Source organism: Durio zibethinus, chromosome 2, assembly GCF_047325235.1.
Source record: "Durio zibethinus cultivar Kanyao isolate XHJ-2024 chromosome 2, ASM4732523v1, whole genome shotgun sequence".
NCBI lineage: Eukaryota > Viridiplantae > Streptophyta > Magnoliopsida > Malvales > Malvaceae > Durio > Durio zibethinus.
Window position 1 is genome coordinate 627,574 of NC_143163.1, and position 24,457 is coordinate 652,030.

General features: G+C 34.3%; 1 protein-coding gene across 4 annotated transcripts; it reads right to left on the reverse strand.

Moving 5' to 3' along the window:
• LOC111308558 (187-kDa microtubule-associated protein AIR9-like) lies at positions 1-22,759 on the reverse strand. Of its 4 annotated transcripts, none has more exons than XM_089744009.1 (39): positions 22,647-22,759; positions 22,461-22,579; positions 20,053-20,915; positions 18,921-18,992; positions 18,271-18,336; positions 18,075-18,146; positions 17,921-17,986; positions 17,747-17,809; positions 17,580-17,645; positions 17,400-17,499; positions 17,131-17,232; positions 12,198-12,430; positions 11,945-12,059; positions 11,523-11,643; positions 11,226-11,401; positions 10,639-10,774; positions 9,998-10,098; positions 9,856-9,903; positions 9,075-9,259; positions 8,865-8,982; positions 8,416-8,543; positions 7,982-8,150; positions 7,064-7,182; positions 6,682-6,850; positions 6,456-6,540; positions 6,277-6,350; positions 6,072-6,191; positions 5,770-5,965; positions 5,555-5,676; positions 5,099-5,306; positions 4,737-4,810; positions 4,100-4,238; positions 3,686-3,867; positions 3,081-3,236; positions 2,199-2,330; positions 1,479-1,537; positions 1,094-1,126; positions 867-998; positions 1-430 (listed from the first exon to the last, which is right to left on the reverse strand). In XM_089744009.1, exons 3-39 carry the CDS (start codon positions 20,893-20,895, stop codon positions 254-256), a joined length of 5,157 nt encoding a protein of 1,718 aa, XP_089600135.1. In that variant the 5' UTR covers positions 20,896-20,915; positions 22,461-22,579; positions 22,647-22,759; the 3' UTR covers positions 1-253. The 4 variants fall into 4 exon arrangements, with proteins under 4 accessions (XP_089600135.1, XP_089600141.1, XP_022762689.2 ...); XM_089744015.1 differs by lacking the exon at positions 22,647-22,759 and adding an exon at positions 21,522-21,629 and having other exon boundaries at positions 22,461-22,581; XM_022906954.2 differs by lacking the exon at positions 22,647-22,759 and having other exon boundaries at positions 22,484-22,581.
• Positions 22,760-24,457: the final 1,698 nt, after the last annotated feature.

The following is a 24,457-nucleotide window of genomic DNA, read 5'->3' on the forward strand; positions in this document are numbered from 1 at the left end:
GGACAAACTAAAATCTTGCAAATAGATTACAAATATTATCATTCAAATAATGATATACACAAAGCGAAACACCACAGCCGCCAATGCTTTTGAACACGGAACAATGCACAAGATTGGTTGCATGCAGAAATCGTTAAGATGGCAATGACACCGCAAAAAAAAAAAAAAGAAAAAAAAGGGAATGCTTTTTGAGACAGACCTAAAACACCTACGGTCAAATACTTTTTGATGCGTTTACATTTTCTAACCAAATTTATGTCTCTATCTTGAGGAGAGAATTGAGAGATGTACTGTTAAACCGCTGAGCAAGACCACGGATCACAAGAACGATAATATCCCGCAGATGTCGTGAATGCACCATGAGGTCTACCTCATTCTCGCTGTCCACAACAATCCTAAGTCGACGTTGGTCATTGCGGAAAAGCTCCACCTGTCACAACTTGGACCCTTTAGATTTTATAAAAAGAATAAAGAACTCATAGAAGAATGGCATACAATGCTCAAAGCTTTCTAAGCTGATGCAAATCAAATTGTCTAAAATTTCAGTATCCCTAGTGTAAAAGCCCTGGAGTTGGAATCTTTCTCCCACCCTTCATTTGGCAATTCAGGTACCAAGAGGGCTAGACATAATTACTTGTTCTAGTGATCAATTCTTAAGGTCTTGATGAGAATTCATTCATCATTAAAAGTTTGTTTTTTTAGTTTACAAAAAATGTTCCTTTTTCTCTTTTTAAGAAATGTTGGAGGTCGTTGAATAGATATCAATTCATTTGATCCTATAATTTAATGGACCAACTAAAGGATAACAACTGTGGATTGCATTGTCCGATAGACATAAAATTAGCTCTATCAAGAAACAAACTTACATGAAAAGGAGGAGCATAGGTTCCACGAATTTCAGTAGTAGGAAAAGAAGTCTTTGAACCAGGCTTCACGACCTTGACTCGTTTTCTATTAATTTCCAGGATTCTTCTCTCAAGACACCCTTCTCCTGGAACCTGCAAGATAATAATGATAAAAATAGATCATTTTTTTCTTTCTGAAACAGAATAACCATATAAAAGAATAAAAAGAGAGAATATGAAATGAGAACCTTTTTTGGATTGCGGTACTTATCACATAAGACCTGTTCCAGAGCTAGATGCAGTAAGTCAAGGAAATTGAAAAATATAAACAAACTTTGCCAGTTCATTGTCTTAATTTTTTTTTTTTCACTAGGATTAAGTCTCAGGTATATTTCTAGTTAATTCCCTCTTTTTGGCTCCTTTATTTGGTTTATGGTACTTAACCAAACTTTTCTAAAATTATTCTTGTAACTTTTGAAAGTTGAATGAGTAAAGCAGATTGTGTGCCTCTATCTTCAGAGTAACAAAAATAAAAAGATGTATCAAAACCCAAACATAAGTAGGTTAAGTAAGAGAAAACTAATGTGGTGAAAAGAAATACACATCGGTAGAAAACAAGGAATATAATCTCACCTCAAACTTTACAGATCCAAGATCAAGTTTCTGTTTCACTTCTTTATAAACATCAGGCTCTGCAATTCAGACAATGCCCAATAAACAAAAGCATAGAAACATAGAATACATTAAAGTTGAAGAACAATTTGTACAACAGTTAGAAGCACCTGCACCACATTCAAGTTGGCCTTTTTTTTGCAGGATAATATACACATCTAATTACAAAGAATGGAAATCTGAAAAATTATCTAACACCAGCTAAACCCATCCAAAGTATAGTCTTTTGGCAGAGCTTGAATCAAACCACATGAGGTGAATTTGCCCAAGTAGAATGAGATAAAAACTTCCATGAATTAAAAAAAGGTTACCATTAAACATGTTAACTTAAACTGAAAAGAAATTGACAATAAGAACCCTTTAAATACATCTTTCAATTAAGCATTTTCATTTGTATGATATGTGTTGCACAAATTAATATGTAATTATGCTTTAAAACATTTTTAAATAAAATAGAAACTATGTGCTGCACAAAGCTCAGGTTTCTATGAGCCGCCAAAAGCTCAGACTAAAACCAGGTTTCTATTTGACTGAATGCTGTACAATATCACTGAAAAATTGTTCATTTGATATCATTTTCAAGTTCGAATATCATGGTTTTTGGCGTTGGGGTGTTTAAAATATTAATACCAGTAATAGTTATTGGTTGAAAAAAGAACAGGAGGTGAGCTTCAGAATTACCAACTGCAATTGGCTCTGTTGATGCAGAAATAGGCTGCCCCTCAATGCCATCCTCTCTTATTGGTGTATAAATAGCAACCAACCTGTATCCCACATCATCAACATTAGCTTCGTACATCCTCCCTGTTTCACCTGCAGAATCAGTCAATCTTTCAGAACATATAAAACGAATGGAGCCTGGACATTATGCTTTAAAATTTTCAGTTTGTAAATAAGATTCCATATAATCTCATAAGAGAAGTTCAATATCTTAAGAAAGGAATCTTAAAGTGTCAGCACATAGCCAGACAGTAAATTCAATCTTTTTTCTTTTCTGCAACTTCCTATAAAAAAAATTCAAAGGTAGCTCTTTGAACTGCAGTCAGGGTACTCTCACTCACTTAACCCTGCTAATATGACACAGAAGAAAAGTCTTCTTTTGTGCTTTTACAAAATCTCATTTGCCAAGACACAAGCCAATTAGCTGTCTGTTCAGGTAACATAGCAGGAAGCATGTCGTTCACAAGCTAACATAAGTTTTCCACATTCTCACAGATGTAATGTCAGTGGACCCATTTAATTCAGAAAATAAAAGTAGAGGCTCAAGAATGTAACCCCAAAACAGTTGGTATCATACTTCGTAAACTAACATCAAATTTAAAAACTAATGCAAGGTTGATTTGATTATGTTTCCCCAACATTGCTGATATTAACCCTAATTTAAGAGGTTATCATAAGTTGCTGCTTCAAAAATAAAAGTTTCCTGCTAAAAAATTAGATTCTCAAATCTTGACCAGAAACAAGGGCAAAAACGGATTCTTGCCAGCATCCAATGATTGGAAATTCAACCAACCAATTATGTCAATATCTAAAATCCTTAGCAGATCCAAGGATTTAGAGTACCTGGTATGGAGATAAGATCAGGACTGCCAACCATTGACCTAAGCCACTGAATTTTACTTTTTCCTTCTTTTCCTCCAGTATAAGTGCCACGTACAGCATATAAATTGGTGTGAAAGCCCCTTCCTTCAATTTCTAGCTTATCAATTCTAGGAATCCCTGAAGATACAGAGACCTTTAGTATCAAATGAAAGAACAGATGAAAAGAATAAATAAATAAATAAATAAATAAATGATTCTTACTACAGAAAACAACAGCACTAATTATTCTTATATACAATGCTATTTGATATCTTCAATCTTTATTAACTTATTTCAGTAAGTCCCTCCTCCCTCCACTGAGGCAAGCACTCATTTTACACCTAAAGATTGTGCAACAGGAGTTTTATCCCAACTAAACACTGGAATCTATATTTAACTTCAGTTATTTTGAGCAGCCCACACAGAAGTAATTACTCTAACACACCAAAGGTAGTTCTATCTTAAGGACCATCTCATTCCAAAAATGAAGATAGATGGATGAATGAGCTAGCCATACTAAATTTGTTAAGCAAGAGATAATTTCCCTTTGAAGTGAATAAAGTGAATGTATGTGAAATGCAAATAACCTGGTAATACAGGAGCAGTCTCAGCATATGCCGGCTCACTTGACCTTCCAAATACGTCCGTCACAATACATTCACATTTTAAACACCTACCAATGTCCTCAAAGCGAACTCTGAAAGAGCAGGAGCGTTGTGAAGGTAAAGGCTCAAAGGATTTTCTATCCCCTGTTTCTGATGAAAAGAACCTGCACAATCCTTCATGTTACATTTAAAACAAAATGAAATAACAATTGCAGATAAGAGAAAACAAAAAAATATTTTTACTGCTTTGCTCGGGTTCAAAGCTTTTTAATTCTTCAAAATGATTCCCTTCATAATTCAGCTTCATGTTAAAAAATTTCATAGCAACAATAGCAGCAGGGGACTTTAGTGATTGCCTTAGAATATTAACAAGATCATGTACAATGTGGACAATACCATTGGTAGCGGACATCTTTCTTGTACTTGCTCCAAACACATTGTTGGATTTCACTTTTTGGAATCACTTCAACAGCAGTTAGCACATCACCTTCTATTGCCTTTCCAGTGAGAGCAAGCATCTCTACCATTGGAAGCTCTGAAGGCAGGAATTTTTCCAATTCAAATCAAAATAATGTTTTTCAAGTTGCAAAAATAAATAAATAAACAAGTTGTAATTAGCATCAATTAGGATTTCTTCAAGTGCTAGGGGGGGTGGATGATCTGATAGAAATTCTAAGCTTGACTGGTAATACTCTCGTCTCATACACCAAAAGAGTGCTAGCACCCATTAGTTACTGATATAAATATCTATAACTTAGTTAAATGAAACAAGTTTTTAACTTCTCAAGTTCAGGCCTCAGTGAACAGGTTTGAATCATAACTCACATAATTGATGCTGAAATGTAAAAGGGCAGCAGAACTAGACCAGATGAGACAGGAGATACAGATGGAAGAGAAATGTAACAAACAAATAATGAAATTCTAAAAATCTTCTCGACACGATGGGAATTCCATACATTCTTGCCCTCTACAGAAATCTCTATTTCAAATAATACTTACCTTCCCAAGAAACAAAGGCAAATGTTTCACTTACCAGGGAGAACAATTTCAGTTGGTTCAGACAGCCTAAGTTCTCCAACAACTGAATCTGAACGAACTGGTGTGTACCTGAAAGAAGCATTTAACAGCTACAATTTAAGCATTAAGGCTTCTAAGGTTTGAAGATCAAATTTTTTGAAGGTTAATCACTACTTTTTTCTATATAAAAGAAAACTCAACATGTCCATTTAACATTCAACAAATTTCCAATAGAAACAAACAAGAAGAATCATTTTAAGTTAAACATGGCACAATTTATCAGGTTTCAGGAAACTTATTTGGTAACAACAACATAATCAATACTTTTATTAGAGAACATCTAGCCTCCCAGTAAAAGGAGTTTAATGGAACAGTTACCCGAATAACAAACGGCTGTTGTAATCTGCATCAGTGACCTCATAAGTTTTAGAATTAGCCCCATTGATGAGAATGATTGTTCCATCATTAGTTTCTCTGTACCAACTAAAAAGGCTTGATCCCTCATATCCACCAGAATATTCTCCCTCTCCAGAATATATCCCTGAAGCCAGCTTCTCCACACGAACACTAGAAACTACGGGAGGTGCTGTAATATTATTCACATTTAATGTGTTAAACAAAAAAATAGATTCAAAAGAAAGTTAAACTACAGCATTCACACAATACAAACCCTTACAACCATTCAAGCTCAACAAAAAAGTTTAGAACCATGAATATCATTACGGATACCAGAAAAAGCGTCTACTGTAATAAGATAATGCTTAGTAAAGACTATGGTTGTTATTGCTATGAAGCAAAACTATATGAAGCATAAATGAAGAATCACAGATATACCTGGGTTAACTGGTGAGTTGGAAATTGCAACTAGTGGCTTTCCAGATCTGCCATCAACACGAGTGGGTAGCCAATGTAATGCTAAATAAGCACCCACATCTTCAAGTGATGGAGTATATGTGCTGCCAAAGTGGCAGATATTAATAAATGTTCATTTTACACATGCAGAATGAATTCAGAAATCCTGGAACCTATCACATGATATTAAAACTTACAATGTTTGACCACAGATAACAACATCTTCAGAAGAACTAGATATATCTGTAAATGCCAACCCATTTAGCATAGTCTTTGTTCTATACCAAATATACTCTCCAACACCTTCCTGTCCACCAAAGTATGTTTTCTGTGGAACAACCTCCTGGTTCTCATAGCAATCAGGAATGACTAGGTCCAAACCGACCGGATCCGCTGATACAAGAAAATTTTGGGGGCAGTTAGGGTAACAAGCAAGGTATCTAGTGTCCAAATTGAAAACAATAAACAAACAAACTCAATGATGAGCTGCATAACTCACCAGGAGAAACCTCATCAGATAGTATGCTCCTAGGATTCCCTTTGACTCCATCTTTGCGCATGGGAGTGTAAACAAGTTCAATACTTCTTCCCACATCATCAAGAGTTAAATCCAGAAACTCTGGGAAGATATGCAACAATTTCAGCCTTGCACCTCCAAATGGCTATCCAGAAAATTTTAAATAACATTCAATAACAAAACTCACCATCAGTACTTAGTTTCTCCTTGGCCCCATTTGTTTTCACTCTAAGCCATTCGTGAGAACAATCTCCCCTCTCCCTGAATCACAAACAACAAATTCAGTTCAACAATGTCTGTTTACTACAACAAGGATACAAGAATAATCACTCATCAAAGATGATGGCATTTCACCAAGAGTCTCACCCTCCAATATATGAAGCAATGAAGCTCAACCGCTGTCCCTCCATCATTGATCCAAGAAACTCCAGAGACTTACAAGTAGGGGGACCTGCATTTCAAATTTAATTTCCAGATTACATCTATTTCCATTATTAATGACTGAATTCTTGGCAACCTAATAGGTAAAACAAATCAATGAAGAAAAACAACGAAAAAACTTTTGACAATTCTCGGGAAGTTAAATCTATACCAGCTACTATAGGTCCAATTTGTTCAGAAAGAACAATGGGACCACGAGCCCAATCACTTCTCACAGGCTCACATGAGACTGAAATAAAGAAACCAATATCATCAACTGTCAGCGTGTATGATGAGGCACTGGCACCCTTAATCTCACATTGAGAACCATCTGAACTAGTCTGCAATAGAATTTCTTGATTAATAAGTCACAGAAAGAGCAAATAAAATTCTAAATGAAACAACATAAAAGTAGTATTCAATAAAATTTCATCTATTTCAGCTTAGAATACCAGTTATATATTTCATGTGCCCTACAAGAAATGTTTCATGCACACTGCATCTGAGTAAGAGGAAGATAGAAAGTATACAGAAAAACATAGTTAGATACTTACCCAAAACCAGCGAAAAACTGAATCTCCCTCTTCACCACCCCAGTACTTTTTGTCAACACTCAAAATAGTTCCTTCAACAGCATTTCCAACTATCTGCAGAGCAAGCAATCTTGGGCTTCCTGATCATCAAGAAGCACGGAGAATAAGAACTAAATCCAATGATACCAAATTTAATAATAACCATGAATGCACCAAAACAAAATTCTCCTTTAGAAGCTTCAAAAGACAAGCAAAAAAGGCCTAGTTGACAGGAAAACAAAGGAAAATAACAACCATTCCATTATTAAATCGCAAAAAAGGAAAAATAAAATGGATATTAGACATACAAAAAATGTAAACTTAAGTGCATTCCATGTTTGGCATGTCACAAAGAGGATATGGAATATGCATTTCCTATGCTTGCCACCAAAAACATATTTTAGGAATAGCATGTTTATAGAAAAAGCACCACATTTGATGTAAAACAAGTTTCTCCGTGCATCCTTTATGCTATATAAGGTTATTTTTGTAGCATAACAGTAACCTTCCTAAAAGCGTACTAAGTTAGAGAGAAGTAACTTATAATGAATTTCAGAACAAATCGACATATTAAGAAGATAACTACATTCAAAATGCTCATTTGAATCAGTCTCTAGAGCATCTCCAGAAGAAATACAAAGCCATCAGGTAGATGAAATGGGTAAAATGAGACAATGTTGCAGTCCTAAATAACAAACTTCTCTTAAGTGTACTTTCTCCAATTCAATAATTGTTCTCCATTCTCCAATAAAGTAAATGATTACAACTATTTTTTTTCAAATTTCACTACAAAAGTTAAATTAGTTAAAATTAACATGTTGGAGGAAGAAAGAATGAGCTAGAGTATGATTATACTCTTACAAAAAATAAATACATGCGAGATAAAAGATAACAAGTTACCAGGACGAACACGTTCCTGTCCCAAGCAAGTTCTTGGCTCGCCTACAATCCCATCATCACGCACTGGGGTACATTGAAAGGAGATGAAATTACCAATTGCATCTTTAGTAATGCGATACTCAAGAAGCCCTGAAACCTCGTGTATCAGAGTACCAGTGTCATTTTCAACCTACAGATTCCAAGATCATATAAGTTAGTAATAGCAAAACTCATTTAAAAAACTTAGCTTAGATGCTTCTAATGCTTTTTTTTTTCTTGATATTGTGGTATGCGTTTTTCCTTCTTCTTCTTCTTCTTCTTCTTCTTCGGAATCAAATGAATACATAATTTCACATGAAACTAAATACATTTATTACATCTACACTTAACATTGTGAATAAACTCAAAACGATTTTGCAAGTTAACAAACCCGTATGAGAAACAGAAATGTATACCTCATGAAGGTACCAATTGTATATACTTTTCCCTTCATGACCCCCTATATAGCCATATGATGCTGTCAGTACACCACCTTCACTATAATCACCCGTGATAGATAAGAAATTTAGGCTGGGGGGAAGAGCTGTACAGATCAAAAGTATATACACATGTACATTAATCAGATAAGCGAATTGTGGAACCAAAAAGAAAAAAGGTTGAGATCACAGAATCAAAAGTTAATAGTTAACTAAAACTTCCCATACTCATAACTTATCATTCACTTTCCACTAAAAGTATATACACATGTACATTAATCAGATAAGTGAATTGTGGAAACCAAAAAGAAAAAAGGTTGAGATCAAAGAATCAAAAGTTAATAGTTAACTAAACCTTCCCATACCTGTTATTTTCTTTCCACTAAAATCCAACATAATAAGTACAGAAACAGGAAAATTTTACTTACTCTCCACTGCTCGTTCCGATATAACATATACTGGTTCACCAGATTCACCACCAGGAGTCATCGGAGTATATTTTGCAACAATATAATAGTCAACTGCTCCTAGAGGTATGCGGAATGCCTAAATAGAGGTCAAAGCTCAACTAAGAGTTTGCATCAAGTATACAATTAAGAAGATGAGAGACTATATGTGCAGATATTTTAATCACCAACCTTAGCAACCTTGGATGTGCTCATTGCTTCAAGGTCATTCTCACCATTGAGTGTCGAAGAATTTGTCTTAAACCACTGTACTCTGCTTGAACCTTCAGTACCTCCAGTGACAGTACCAGTCACAGTAATCTTACTGTTCTCCCTCAAATCGCCAATTATCTTAACATTTGTTACTTTCGGTGGAGCTGGAAAATTAAATAATAAGACCTCAAAAGAAAGAAATCAATACCAAGAAAGCAATCATACTGACTAAGAATCAGTCCTCATCTGTAAGGATAATAAACAAGGACTGAAACCTAAATATCATAGCTAACATTTCTTGTCCCAAGTGGTAATTCACACGCATAAGATAGTAGAGCATAAATGATAAGCAAGCTAGGAACATAAAAATAGTTTGCAATCAGTATAAGCAGATAACAATACCTCAATGTACAAATTAAAAATATTTATTTTGGGGTAACATTCAACAAGTCCAATGTCATAGACAAGTGAACTTTTATAAATATTAGAATGGAATAGCACTGCAATTGTACGTAATTATGATAAAGAAGTTAGGCACAGGTTGCAGCAGACTCATATTTTTTTCACAGATTATACATGATAAAGAGGATAAGAATTTACTCTAAAAGCAAGCAAAGAGTTGCCAATAAAATAAAATTTAATAACTATGATATCAGTTCACTCAATTAACAAACTTTTTTAATTATGGATCTACTATCAGTTTAACAAACAAAAAATGATAAAACATAATAACCCTGAAATATAAACAAAATGAGCATACCTTGCCTCACTGTACCAGAGACTATTGACACAGATTCCCCTTCCTGTCCTGAAAATTATGAATACCACCATGTTACCGATTTAAAAGTATCTTGATAGTAAACAGCCATGTAAAACTTCAAATAATTGTGATGGGGATATACCCTCGAAGTTTATAGGTATATATATGAAAGCCATGCGTCGCCCAACATCTTCTTTGGTCAAAGTATACTCAGATGTACCACTGGTCACCATCAGAAAGTCTCTGTCAACAAATTCCAGTAAAAGGATATGTGAAGACTAAACTAATGTCAGGTAATATAAGAAAATTATTATGAAAATGAAGTTAGATATAAGTCTCTAGACATAATTTTGTGAAAATAATACAATCATCAAAATAAGAGTGATTAAGAAGTTATCTCCATACAGCAGAAAGTTTACTCACACAAACAAAAGAGAGCCCAAGTGAACAATAAAACTGTATGAAAATAAGGCAACATAACAATCCATAGAAAAGTTATATTGAATATGAAGATAGATGAAAAACTTCAAAACACAATTTTTGTAAAAGAAATCTAGCCATCAAGATAAGTAAGCGTTCATTAAATTATCCATACACAGTAGAAAAAATTGTCCGTGCATATAAGAGGAATGCCACAATAAATATAAAGAGGGAGAGAAAACTGAAATTAACAATAGTCTGTAAACGGAATTAGATTAACTACAACTTTTGGCCAAAACAAGAGAAGGATTTTATCTACTTATGCTCCTAAGAAGTAATAACTCATTGTAAAAGTGTACTAACCCAGTCTCCTTATTCTCACGTAACCACTCAAACTTGCTGGGACCCTCTCTTCCTCCAAAGTAATTGCCAACTCCTCTGATGACATTTCCTTCTACAGCATCTCCAATAATTCGGACGTTACTGACGGATGGGGGAGCTGCCAGCATGATTATAATCATTTAAATTGGTATTGGAAGAGAAAAGCACAAAAGAGGAACAGTAGGACATATGCCCCCTCAACTTAGAATCTCTTTGTTGAACTTTAAAAAGAAACGATATGAGACTCAACAGAAATGCCAAACCTAATTCTACTCACAAAGATATCAAGACTTCAAGAAGACGTCTATGTCTTTTAAACAATGACATAACAAACTACAATGTGCAGCTTACATGCATACAACAATGTGAATCAGCTAATATAAATACAAACAATTGCTATAGAAATCACATACAATTGCTATGGAAATAAGTTATCTCCCAGAGAGAATGAAAAGTGTGAATTTTAAAAATGTGATACCACCAAGCAACTTTAATAATGTATTTAAGAAACAAAATTAAATTAAATCCAAGCCGGAAGAACAAGATATACACAGATTTTTCCCACATACCTGCTTTGACAAAATCTGTATACTTATATTGAGGCTCCCCTTTGGCACCTTCTTCTGTAACTGGCGTATACATAAAGACCAAACTGGAGTCAATGTCATCTATGGTCAATTGATACTCTTCATCCTCTGCTCCAGCAATTACCACTGGGCTGCTGTTCCATCTTCGCCTTAACCAGCTGAAAAATGTGGATGACAAACAAGTTATCCACAAGGTATCATTTAAAACAAATCCACAAGCAAGCATATATGTGTATCAGTATGGTCAAGTCCTAAAACCACTTTAGGAAGCATTCTTACCTAGCAACACCCTTCCCAGGAGTCCCACCACACCATGCAACCTTAGCATGACCCTTGATTACGTTACCTTCCACCAGTTCACCATGCACTTCAAGGTTTACAACCTTTGGAATTCCATTCCCTTCACAACGCAGAGAAGCAAGCTTTGAAACCGGAGAAGATAAAACTGATTTGTACAAAGTGAAGAAATAAACTCTGAAAATATGCATGTGCATAGAAATCCACAGACATGTACACGGATTCTGCTCTCTGCATGCACATGCACATGCACAGAGGCATATTGCAAAACAAAGAAGCAAAAAGGTGATTTTGACGTGAACCCACAAGTACAATTTCAAAATCATCATCAAGCTAACACCGCCTAGAAAACTAAATGCCATCCAGATAAGGAAAACTTAATAACTACAAGGCATAGGATATACCTCGTGCAACCGGAGACGATATGACAAAAATTGGAGGATACTCGGTTTGCCCTAAGACTGGAGTACATTCCACTTTTAAAATTTTATCTATGTCTTCATGCTTTGGCCAATAAACCTACAAAATCACATGATACCAAAATATGATTTAGCCCAAAAAAAAAAAAAAAAGATGCCACTATAAGGTGTAAGATAGAAGTATTAATCAACCAAAAAAGTTTAAAGCACAAGTAACAGCCTAGCAAGAATCAGTTACCTCCCCATTGGCATCAGGAATATTAGTGAAATTAGAGAGCATTCTCTCTCCCAGAAACCATTTATACTGTAAGATTAAATCTGGATCAATGCTCAGTGTGCTCTCCTGAACAAAAACAATGTGACATCGACAAGCATCCTCTTCAAAAGGTTTGTCAATAGAGGCTTCTTTAAGCATGTAACCAGGAGGAAAATGATCCTTCCATTGCTCAAACAGGAAGCGAAATGTTGAGTCTGCTGACAAAATCATACATTAAAATATGCAATTTCCACAGGAGACCATGTATGATTTTTACATGCATGTACAACCCCCCCCCCCCCCCCCAGTAGAATATTTAGTTGCATCCAGCATTCTTGAACTCATCCCATGTGGCACATATGTTTTAAGATCAATTAACAAGCAAAATTTTAAGTACCCAATGGATATAAAAGTTAAAATAACATAAAACATTCGAAGGCCCAACTACATTTCATCTTTGTGCCTTTTCTGTTACTTCTGTAACAACATAACAAACATCAAAGTATGCTTTCACAAGTACATCTCCCTCAACTCCCCCCTTCTTACTGCCATATGTAACTGTGGGAAAACACTTATTTACAGCTGGTTGTAATCTTGTAATCTGTATATTTATATTTGTATCTCTAGAATTAAGTATTTGTATCCCTAGAATTAAGGAAGATTTAGTTTCCTAGTTTAACCCCTAGTTAGTTGTATATAAACCTAAGATTCTTGTATAATTCATATAAGCAGTTTTTCAATATACATTCAGTTTCCACATGGTATCAGAGCTTTAGGCTCTTCTTGGGAAGCAAAATTTTTAGCCTTCATTGCTGACTTTTTTAGGCCTTCATTGCCGAATCCTGTTTAGGCCTTCATTGCCGAACCCTTTCAAAGAAAGATATCACTACACCTCAATTTGAGAAAATGTTAACTGGAAAAATCACTAGAGTACTACAGATGTCTCAGAAACAAGGAGAGTTCAACAGGGAAGAGATTGAAAAGCTGAGAAACTTATTGAAAATCCTTGAAAAGCCTACTATGGTATGTTCTTTGGGTAAAGTTTCTAGTTCAGGTAAAGCTTCTGGTTCTCATGGATTAAATGTCTCGGCTAAGCCTATTACGAGTTCTTGGGTCATTGACTCAGGAGCCACAGACCACATGACACATTCTTCACAAAAGTTTAGTACATATAACCTGTGTCCTAGTAATAAGAAAATTGTTGTTGCTGATGGTTCACTTACCACAGTGGCAGGATTAGGAGATGTTCAAGTTAATCCCTCGTTTGTTCTAAAAAATGTTCTTCATGTTCCTGGATTATCTATTAATCTGATATCTATACAAAAACTTACCAGAGATATGAATTGCAAAGTAACTTTTTATCCCTCTTATTGTGAATTTCAGGACCAGAGTTCGGGGAAGATGATTGGACTTGCTAAGGAGAAGGATGGACTATACTATCTTGAGACATCAAATAGCACAAGTAGTATCAAAAATAGTTTACATTTGTCATTTCTTTCTGAAAAATCTTCCAATAAAGACAAAATTTGGCTTTATCATTTTCGTCTTGGACATCCTTCTTTTGGAACCTTGAGAAACATGTTTCCTTCTTTGTTCAAAGGATTAAATGTTGAAGATTTTCATTGTGATATTTGTGAATTTGCAAAACATAGACGTGTGTCTTTTCCAATCAGTAACAAAAGAAGTTCTACTCCCTTTTACTTGATTCATAGTGACATTTGGGGTCCCTCTACAATTCCTAATATTTCTGGTGCGAGATGGTTTGTTTCATTCATAGATGATTGTACTAGGGTCTCTTGGGTTTTTTTACTTAAATCCAAATCAGATGTGAATAGTGTGTTTTTAAGCTTCCAAAACATGATCCAAAATCAATTTGGAGTGAGAATCAAGAGATTTAGGTCTGATAATGCAAGAGACTACTTCAACCATAGTCTATCCACCTATTTTCAAAAAGAGGGGATTATCCATGAGTCATCTTGTGTTAATACTCCACAGCAGAATGGAGTGGCAGAGAGGAAAAACAGTCATTTACTAGCCACAACCCGAGCCTTTCTTTTTCAAGCAAATGTACCTAAATCTTATTGGGGGGAAGCTGTTCTCACTGCCACATACATTATAAATAGGTTACCTTCAAGAGTTTTGGGATTTAAAACTCCTATGGAACTACTCTCACAATTTTATCCCAACCTCAATACCACAAACAATCTCACACCTAGGATATTTGGTTGTACATCATTTGTTCATGTTCACAGTCATAACAGGGGAAAGTTGGATCCAAGAGCGATTAAGTGTATTTTTGTGGGGTATTCTTCAACTCAAAAAGGATATAAGTGCTATCATCCTCCTACCAAAAAATTCTATGTGTCTGCAGATGTCACTTTTGAAGAAAATAAACCATTTTTTACTCAACCTTATCTTCAGGGGGAGACTTCATTCATGGAAGATAAGGATAAAGACTTCTTTTTGCTTGATTTGCCCCCTTCTTCAACATTTACACCCATTAATTCTTCTGAGTCGAAACCTGTTTCTGCTAAGCCCAAGTCAAATACTGAATTTGAGTCTGAACCCATTCCAAATACAGAAGATGTGACAAAGGATAATATTATTCTTGATTCTATGAAGGAATTACAGGTGTACTCAAGAAGGAAAGTTCCAGATCCTGAACCAGTGCCAGTCCAAGAGCCTGATCCTAACTCTAGAAATGAGGTAACTACAGTTTTTGACTCTGTTTCTCAAAATGAGCATGAATCTCCTAAAACTATAACCAGTGATTATGATTTGCCTATTGCCATTAGGAAAGGAACCAGAGAATGTACCAAGCATCCACTATACCCAATATCTAATTTTGTGTCATTTGAAAAATTCTCACCATCCCACAAAAATTTTCTTGTGAGCCTAAACACTATTTCTGTTCCAACTACATTATCCGAGGCATTATCCAATGAGAAATGGAGGCAAGCCATGAAAATAGAAATGGAGGCCTTAGAGAAAAATCAGACATGGGAACTGGTAGAGTTGCCTAAAGGAAAAAATTCAGTGGGGTGTAAATGGGTTTTCACCGTAAAATACAAGGCAGATGGTACTGTTGAAAGGTATAAAGCCAGGTTAGTGGCTAAGGGCTACACTCAAACTTATGGAGTGGATTACCAGGAAACCTTTGCTCCAGTTGCCAAGATGAATACAGTTAGAATTTTGTTATCATTGGCTGCAAATTACAATTGGCAGCTTCAACAATTTGATGTAAAGAATGCTTTTCTACATGGTGATTTGGAAGAAGAAATATATATGAAGGTTCCACCGGGATTTGAAGGTCATCTAGAAGCAAACAAAGTATGCAGGCTAAAAAAGGCTTTATATGGCCTTAAACAGTCTCCTAGAGCTTGGTTCGGGAGATTTGCCAAAGTGATGCTAGTAATGGGATATAAACAGAGTCAAGGAGATCACACATTGTTTATCAAGCACTCTGATTCAGGGAGAGTCACAGTTCTATTAGTGTATGTTGATGATATAATTGTAACTGGAGATGATGAAAAAGAGAGAGAATCTCTAAAACAGTGTTTGGCTAGAGAATTTGAGATAAAAGAGCTAGGGAGATTGAAGTACTTCCTAGGAATTGAAGTAGCTCACTCACGGCATGGTATTTTTATCTCACAACAGAAATATGTGATGGATCTTTTGAAGGAAACTGGGAAGCTTGCATGTAAACCTGCAAATACCCCTATGGATCCTAATCATAAAATTGGAGAAGCTAATGAAGATGCTGCTGTAAATAGAGAGATGTACCAAAGATTAGTTGGAAGACTCATTTATCTCTCACATACTAGACCTGATATAGCATATGCTGTGAGTGTGGTAAGTCAATTTATGCATAGTCCTAAAGAAGTGCACCTACAGGCTGTCTACCGTATATTGCACTATTTGAAGGCCAACCCTGGGAGAGGTATCTTATTCAAAAGAAATTCAGGGTTAGTTCTAGAAGCATATACAGATGCTGATTATGCAGGTTCAGTAACTGATAGAAGATCCACCTCAGGCTATTGTACTTTCTTAGGTGGTAATCTTGTGACTTGGAGGAGTAAAAAACAGAATGTGGTGGCAAGATCAAGTGCTGAAGCAGAGTTCAGAGCAATGGCTCAAGGGATTTGTGAACTACTATGGTTAAAGATTATCTTAGAAGACTTGAAGATCAAGTGGGATGGACCAATGAGACTCTACTGTGATAACAAGTCTGCAATAAGCATTGCTCACAATCCTGTACAACATGACAGAACAAAACACATTGAAGTAGACCGGCATTTCATAAAGGAGAAACTAGACAGTGGGTTGATTTGTACACCTTATGTATCAACCAAGGGTCAACTTGCAGATGTGTTGACTAAAGGTCTCAGCAGTGCAACATTTCAAGGAATTATTTCCAAGCTGGGAATGGAAAACACCTATTCACCAGCTTGAGGGGGAGTGTGGGAAAACACTTATTTACAGCTGGTTGTAATCTTGTAATCTGTATATTTATATTTGTATCTCTAGAATTAAGTATTTGTATCCCTAGAATTAAGGAAGATTTAGTTTCCTAGTTTAACCCCTAGTTAGTTGTATATAAACCTAAGATTCTTGTATAATTCATATAAGCAGTTTTTCAATATACATTCAGTTTCCACAGTAACACTATTGCTGGAAATGCATGAATCACGTGATATCAGATTCTTAAATCATATTCTCCCTGTTTCCACAGACTGGCATACATGGACTGAAACTTCTCCTTCCAAAACTACCAAGCATCATATACTCAACAAATTATGTAAACTGTTAACCGTCCTAAAAATGAAATGCAAGCTCAAAAGAATAGTGAAACCATGGCTATTAGCAATAATTTGCAAAGCAAAAGGTAATAAGAAGTGTATTACAAAATACAGACCTGCTGCATGCTCTGGACGACAAAACTCCCAACCATCCCTAATGCACGAAGCTGTATGTGCAGGATAACGCTTTGCAAGTGCCAGCTCATCTCGAGAAAGATCTATGATAATATTCCATATTAATCCCAAAAGGAACATTGAAGCAAACTAGTTTATAGATAGTCAAAAACAATGTTTCTCTTGCTTAGAATAGTTAAGGCAAAGAAAAACAAAAGATACATTCTTGAGTTTCCTAAACCAATATATAAATACACCAAAGTAATGGTACCTCTATCATTAAATTTCTTCAAGGTAGGCCCAACAAGCAAAATGGAAGCTGCTTCCACATGAGGCATCTTAAGTATAGGGTTCTCTTCCACTCGCAAATGCTGCACAACAGCACAATGACAAAACACATTATGATGTAGTATATACCAACCTATATTACAAACTCATAGCACTAACTGACCTCAAGGACAGGAAGATAAGGAAAACCCTTTAGAGTTGATATTTTGTTTTTGCTGGCAGCTAAAACCTGTGTAGGAAAATATGAAACAAATTATATCAACAGTATACAAGAAATTGTTATATGAAGAATAACCAATAACAAGCAAACATTCAAAGCAGGAAATGAACCTGTAGTCGAGGTTGACTTGCCATTGAAAGAGACTTCAACTTGTTTTGAGCAACAGAGAGAAACTAGAGAAAAATGGAAAAACAAAAGAAAATGTACAAAATATGTAGAAGGCCTTAATAAAATGTAAATCATGAAACAAGATCATCAAAATCAACACTACTTTAAGAGCTCACCTCCAAGTTGGGTAGCTGAGGTAAACTTACAAGTGAAGTGATTTGATTCCCAGCAAGATATAATTGCTACACAAGTAATAAATATATTAGGAGCATGGAGGACACCAACATTCGCTCTTGGCATTCAAGAAAGAAGTTTGCAAGAAAGGCAAACCTGTAGGGCTTTGCAATTCTCAAGAGGTTCAAATCCAGGCCCTTTAAAATCATTAAAGCTCAAATCAAGAACCTAGAAAGAATTTAGTCCAAATAAAATACCAAGTTATTCATAAATATAAATATAAAAAATAAGTTCTTCCTTATGTTTTTATGCCTGTGAGAGACAAAATTTTGCAATTCACAAATTAACAAACCTTCACTCGTGTCAATATCTCAACTCCTTCGAGTGTTGATAATAGATTATCTCTGAGATAAACAAACTGCCAAAATAAAAGATTTAGCAAAAGGAGCAATAATAGGAGATTTAGGAAAACTTCTCAAGTAATATTCTAGTCTCAACCCATAGTCCTGCCAATATGAACAACCAATATCAGATTGATTTCACTTCAGTTCCTATGTTCCCTAACCAATATCAGATTGATTTCACTTCAGTTCCTATGTTCCCTTATCCCTGCCTCAAACTTATTTCTAGACAATAATCATGTGCACAAATGCTTTACAGTTATACAAAGTTGTAGGAATCCAAATTTATCAAAATGTTAATAATAAATTTAGAATCCAGGTTCTCCATCTCTATGTTGAGGAGTTTACATGTCAAGCCCAACAAACTGGGCCTAAAAATGGAAAATATCCCAAATAATGGACATACAAGTCATACAATAGCAACCAAAGAGTTAAGTCTCTTATAGGACCTTAAGTATATGGAAGTTCCACAAGAAAAAAAAAAGAGAGAGAGAACGAAATTGTCCGATATGGTGCAGTATTAAATGACAGAAATAACCAAAATTTTCTAATAAAATGGGGTGGATTTATATAAGTATGTCTGATAAAAGAATTAGTTCACCTCTAGATTTGGTGACAAGTTCAAGCCACTAGCATTGAGGCTGCGCACTCTATGGCCCCTAAGATCCAATCTCTGATAATGCAGTGGGGAAACAAAACAACTGTGTCAAATCACAGCTTAGCCAGAAGAAATATGGCATTTGATGAGTAAATAAAAAGCCATAGAAAATATATATATATATATATATATACACACACACACACACATACATACAGATATAAAGAGTGAGATGTATATGTACGTAGGTAAATTTACAAAAACAGCCAACAAGAAACTACAACTTTAAGAACAGCTTAAATGAAAGGCAGATAGCCAGTTGAAGAAAATCGGTTAACCAGCTCATCTTATGCATGTCTAGGCTATAACTAAGGTCTTCCTAGTATGTGAAACTGTCAAGTGTTCACTGCATGAGGGAATCAGACAAGTGATGTCCTACAAACATAGTTGATTCAAAGACAAGTTTTTCTCACTACAATACAGTGGTCGCTTGAAGATAAATCCTATAAAGCAGACTAGGTAGTTCCACAAGCGTGTCAAGGACAATAATATCTGTTTTCCAGAATGGAAATAAACTTATGGTACGACATAAACCAATTGCAAAGTGTTCATGTTGAAATTAACAGAAAAGGCAATGTCACTGAAACATATTAGGTTCTCTATTGATATTGTGATCAAATCCTAGAAAACATAACTAAGGTCTTCCTAGTATGTGAAACTGTCAAGTGTTCACTGCATGAGGGAATCAGACAAGTGATGTCCTACAAACATAGTTGATTCAAAGACAAGTTTTTCTCACTACAATAAAGTGGTCACTTGAAGATAAATCCTATAAAGCAGACTAGGTAGTTCCACAAGCGTGTCAAGGACAATAATATCTGTTTTCCAGAATGGAAATAAACTTATGGTACGACATAAACCAATTGCAAAGTGTTCATGTTGAAATTAACAGAAAAGGCAATGTCACTGAAACATATTAGGTTCTCTATTGATATTGTGATCAAATCCTAGAAAGCAGACTAGGTAGGTCCCAGAAGCATAGCTATGATAAGTGATAACCATGACTAAATTGAGAAAAGTGTTAACGGTATTGATGCATACCATCAGAATGCTATTGTGTAACAAATATTCTTACCACATCATCACCAGCTTTGATCTCCACCTGTGGAAGAACAACGAAACGTGAATCTCTACTTTCTGGGGTCACTGCTTTCTTCCGCCCAGATAAATTAGAACTCCTATCCAGCGATGAAGACAAGGACCCAGCTCTTAAACCTCCGGATATTGTTGGTGATCGGGCAGTTGGAGAAGAAAACTTTGAGATTGTCTTTCTGCTTGTGCTACTGGCAGTGCTGTCAAGTGATGAAGAAGTAATCTTTTTCAAAGAAGAAGACGCTGATACTGCTGGCTTTATGGTTGACTTTCTCACAGTTCTTTGTGTACTTGTATCAGATGCAGTTGATGTACTTAAACTTCGACCCACCAGTGACACTGGAACCGACTTCCTAGTCTCTGAAAGGTTTGCTCGGGATGTTGGTTTTGTTGCCGCTGAAGGCAGTGAACTTCTTCTGAGTTCTGGTAAGGACCGCCTAACCGACTCAGTAGCCGAAGGAATGGTGGGTTTCTTGCCTGCAACAGTACTAGCATTGTTTTGCTGTCTTGCATTAGAGGCTGATGACTTCTCAGTCACGCCCCCTGTGCTGTTTCTTCTTGTCACCCCAACAGAATTTGATGATCGCAATGAAGAAGATATAGTTGATCTGGCAAAACTTGAACTTAATTCATAACCATTTCTAGTATCACTTCTCTTTCTGGTTGAATCAGCCTGTGTTGAGACTTTTGTCTCTGCTGCTTCACTAGATTTCCCAGATTTAGTAGCCTTTTTCACACTTTCTGCCGGACTTTTAGCGAACTGGTTCTCCAAATTTAGGGGCGTTACCACCGGATCTTCACCAGGTTGTGCTTCGGGGTCCTCCATTTTAAGCTACAACACTAGTTCTAGCAATTCAGAAACAAATGTGTCATTCAACCCCATGAAAGTGCTAATCAACAAACTCAAAACTGAAACTTTCCCACATTGTTCTCTGTTTAAGAAACAGCAAAGCCAAAAGCAAAGAAGGAAATGAACTCAACAGTAAAGCTTACAATAAAATTTGGGGCTCCGTAATCTTAATAGAGCTTTCTTAACCAAAACAAGCTAAATTTCACGTTGCTTCAAAAACAAACCAAATTAATAAGCAACCAAATTCCTTCTTATATTTCGTTTTCGTTGTAATCTGAGAAGTGACTGTGCCCCATTTGGTGACCGACAAAACATGGTTAAAAAAGAAAACAAAGCAAAAAAGAAGTATTGACTTTAAACGTTCGTACTGTTCACTCACTGTAACCACTGCTTAAGTTAAGGTGTCTATTTCAGTCCTTTAAAACCAAACCGAATAGAAAAATAAAACAAAAAAAAATGACAGCCTTTTTTTCTTTCCCACTTTCCTCACTTTTCTTAGCTACCAAACGGATAAGAATGCAACCAACCAAAACCGAAACACATTATGCCAAAAGAATTTTTTTATAATAAAAAACCAAATTAAAAAAGAAAAAAGGACTTACAAAGAGCAAGGCTCAGCAGATATGAGAATTACAGGAAGAGAAAGATCATGCTTGGATCTAGCACAAAATGCAGGTTCTTTAGCTAAAATTGAAGTGCTTTAACTCGATCTGTGGGGAGAGAGAGTTAAAAAAAAAAAAAAAGAGAAAGTGGAAAATAAGAAAAAGAAAAGCAAAAAGCAAAAGAAAAAAAAAAGAAACAGAGAATCTTTTGGCTCAATGCACAGAGCAATGTAGATCTGGTGAAGACAAGTACGGAACTAAAACAATTTCTAGAAAGAAGTTACTACTATTACAGCTAGGGTTTTAGATTTTCAAAGAGAACAAGAAAAAGAAACTTGACAAGAAGTGGCACAAAAAGCAAAGCCAAAAAGGTGAAGTAGGAGAGAGAGACAAAGACAAACGGAGTTGGAGAAAATGAGTTGAGAGAAATAGAAAAATGAAGAGAGGGATAGAGAAAGAGAGAAAATAGCACGGGGAAGCGTGAGTGAGTGAGTGAGTGAGTGAGTGGGTGCGTGTGCTTATTTCGTTGTCTTTGAATTGTTTTTTGAAAAATGTTTTCTATTGACTAAATAATTGACGCCGTGGCGGAAAATACTCTTTGAAAAATCTGGCGAGTTCACTCAGAACCCCACACCTGGGTTACAGATTCTGACTCGAAGATAGGGCAATTTGTGGCAAGTAAATTACAAAGTGACGCCATGGTATTTCGCTGATTTTATAGGCTTTTCCATTTATAAAAGTCACTTTTAAACTGGATTATTATCAATTTTACCGGGAAACAAACAACCGCCAATAAAGAAATCTTGTTATGCTTTTCTTGTAAAATAAAAGTTTAAATTATTATAAAAAGTAAAATTAAAAAAATTTTACTAGAAAATAACAAATGCTGATATTTCAAACAAGAATCTAAAGAATTTGGTTTGAGGAAGCGCTGCTTACCTTTGATCGAATCATTGAATTACCTGAATCTTGAATTTGAAGCTTCCTTTTTACTTTTGTCTTTTCAGCACCGAGGACGGGTGAAACGTAGCATTACTCCAACAATAAAAATCGCAAGCCTATCAAAATCAATAAACAAACTTAAATATATAAAATTTCCTGATAAAGTGAACGGCTAAACTTTACCGTTGGAAGCCATTGTCGCGCAATGGGTTACTGGAAACAAAGTATTGGACCCATAACTGATGGGAAGTGGGTCACCGACATATCGATCCTAACCTTAACTTCATTGCTTTAAGACCACGCAACTCAATCTTGGATGTGTTTTATCCGACATCGAGCCCAACCCTAATTTTGCGTTAGCTTCAGATTAACGCCGACAGATCTTGGATCTTGCATCTGTTGCTGTCTTGAGCCCAATGGGCCTAACACAACATTTATATCCCACTATTTATATTTTAATTCCTAAAATAACCCTCGATCTATAAATTTTTATTTTATATTTTCTATTTATATTTAAATTAGTTTATTTTTGTAGTTTTTGTTTCATACTTTAATTTTATTTTAAATAATATTTATAATTGTTATAAGTATTATTTCTTTAAACATTAAATATTTCAATTTTAATAATTTAAAATCATAATTATTATTTTAATATATAAAATAATGTGTCAATATTTTTATTAAATAAAATTTTCAACATTTTGAATATTAAATAACATTAAAATATAAATAAAAATATTTTATTAATACACTTTGATATTAAAATAAACATTGATTTATTTTTTATATGAATAAATGTACTATTATCTTTTAAGAAATAACTACAATATTGATATAAAAATTATCACATAAAAAAATTTTAATAATTTATTAATTTCATAAATGTCAAATACATTAAACATTTTATTATATAAATTTTAATCTAATATCTTTTATAAACACTTAATTTTATCTTGAGCTTTTTAAAATATTTAAAATATTCAAACTAATTTGAATTAAATTCTTAGACCAACTGAATTTAAATTGAAATTATTTTACTTCGGGTTTATGATTAATTTTGGCTTGTATTCATATCAAATTTCATTAAGTCAATTTAAAACTAAATTTTTGAAGTTAGAATTCATTTGTTGAACTTCAAATTTTGTTTTTTATTTTAAATGTGTTTTATGTATAAAATTATAATATGATATGATAAAATAATATTACAAATAATATTAAATTAAATAATATAATATTTATTTTGTGTTTAATATATGCAATAATTAAGATATGATAATTTTATTTATTAATCAAAATTATTATTTCTCACATTTTATTCAATTTAAGTTATTGATATCATTTTTATGAGTATAATAAAACATATAAATTAAATATCATAATTTAAAAATAATATTCCAATTTGAAATGCTTGAATTATCATTTGTCATGAAATTTATTAATTATTCTTATAATCCTATTCATTTTTAAATAATAGACCAAACATGCATTAAATTTATTATTATTTTATTATATCTATTATTTTATATATCAAACATGATTTAAATTTGTTAAATAAGATTTTAAGAATTATGATAGGTGCTTGAAATATATTTTCCAATTTAACAATTTTAAATTAAGCTTAACTTTATACGATTTGGCATGTTTAATGTTTTTTACTTTATTTATTTTATTATTTATTATTTATCTTGATGAAAATTAGGAAAATGCAAAAAATAGAAAAAAGGTATAAAAAGATTTTTAAAAAAATAAATTCGAAGACATGGAACCTAAGACATTAAAGAAATAGTTGGATTGATTTTGCAAAATTTTGGAAAAAAGCAAAATAAAAAAATATGTGGATAAATAGAAGGAAGAGAGAATGAGAGAAAAATAAATAGAAATGAAATGATATATGATTTCAATATGTAAGGTCTATGAAGCATCTTATAAAGAGCAATGTAATAGAGTATCAATAGAGATTCATCAATAATTAGATGAATATCTGTTCATAAAAA

Excerpts from the sequence above, each read along its gene's own strand:
- LOC111308558 (XM_089744009.1), bottom strand. The coding sequence starts at position 20,895 with ATGGAGGACCCCGAAGCACAACCTGGTGAAGATCCGGTGGTAACGCCC. Across the intron at positions 18,337-18,920 it reads ACTTGTCACCAAATCTAGAG|TTTGTTTATCTCAGAGATAA; the intron begins GTGAACTAATTC and ends TTATTTTGGCAG. Across the intron at positions 17,233-17,399 it reads GAAGAAATTTAATGATAGAG|ATCTTTCTCGAGATGAGCTG; the intron begins GTACCATTACTT and ends ATATTATCATAG.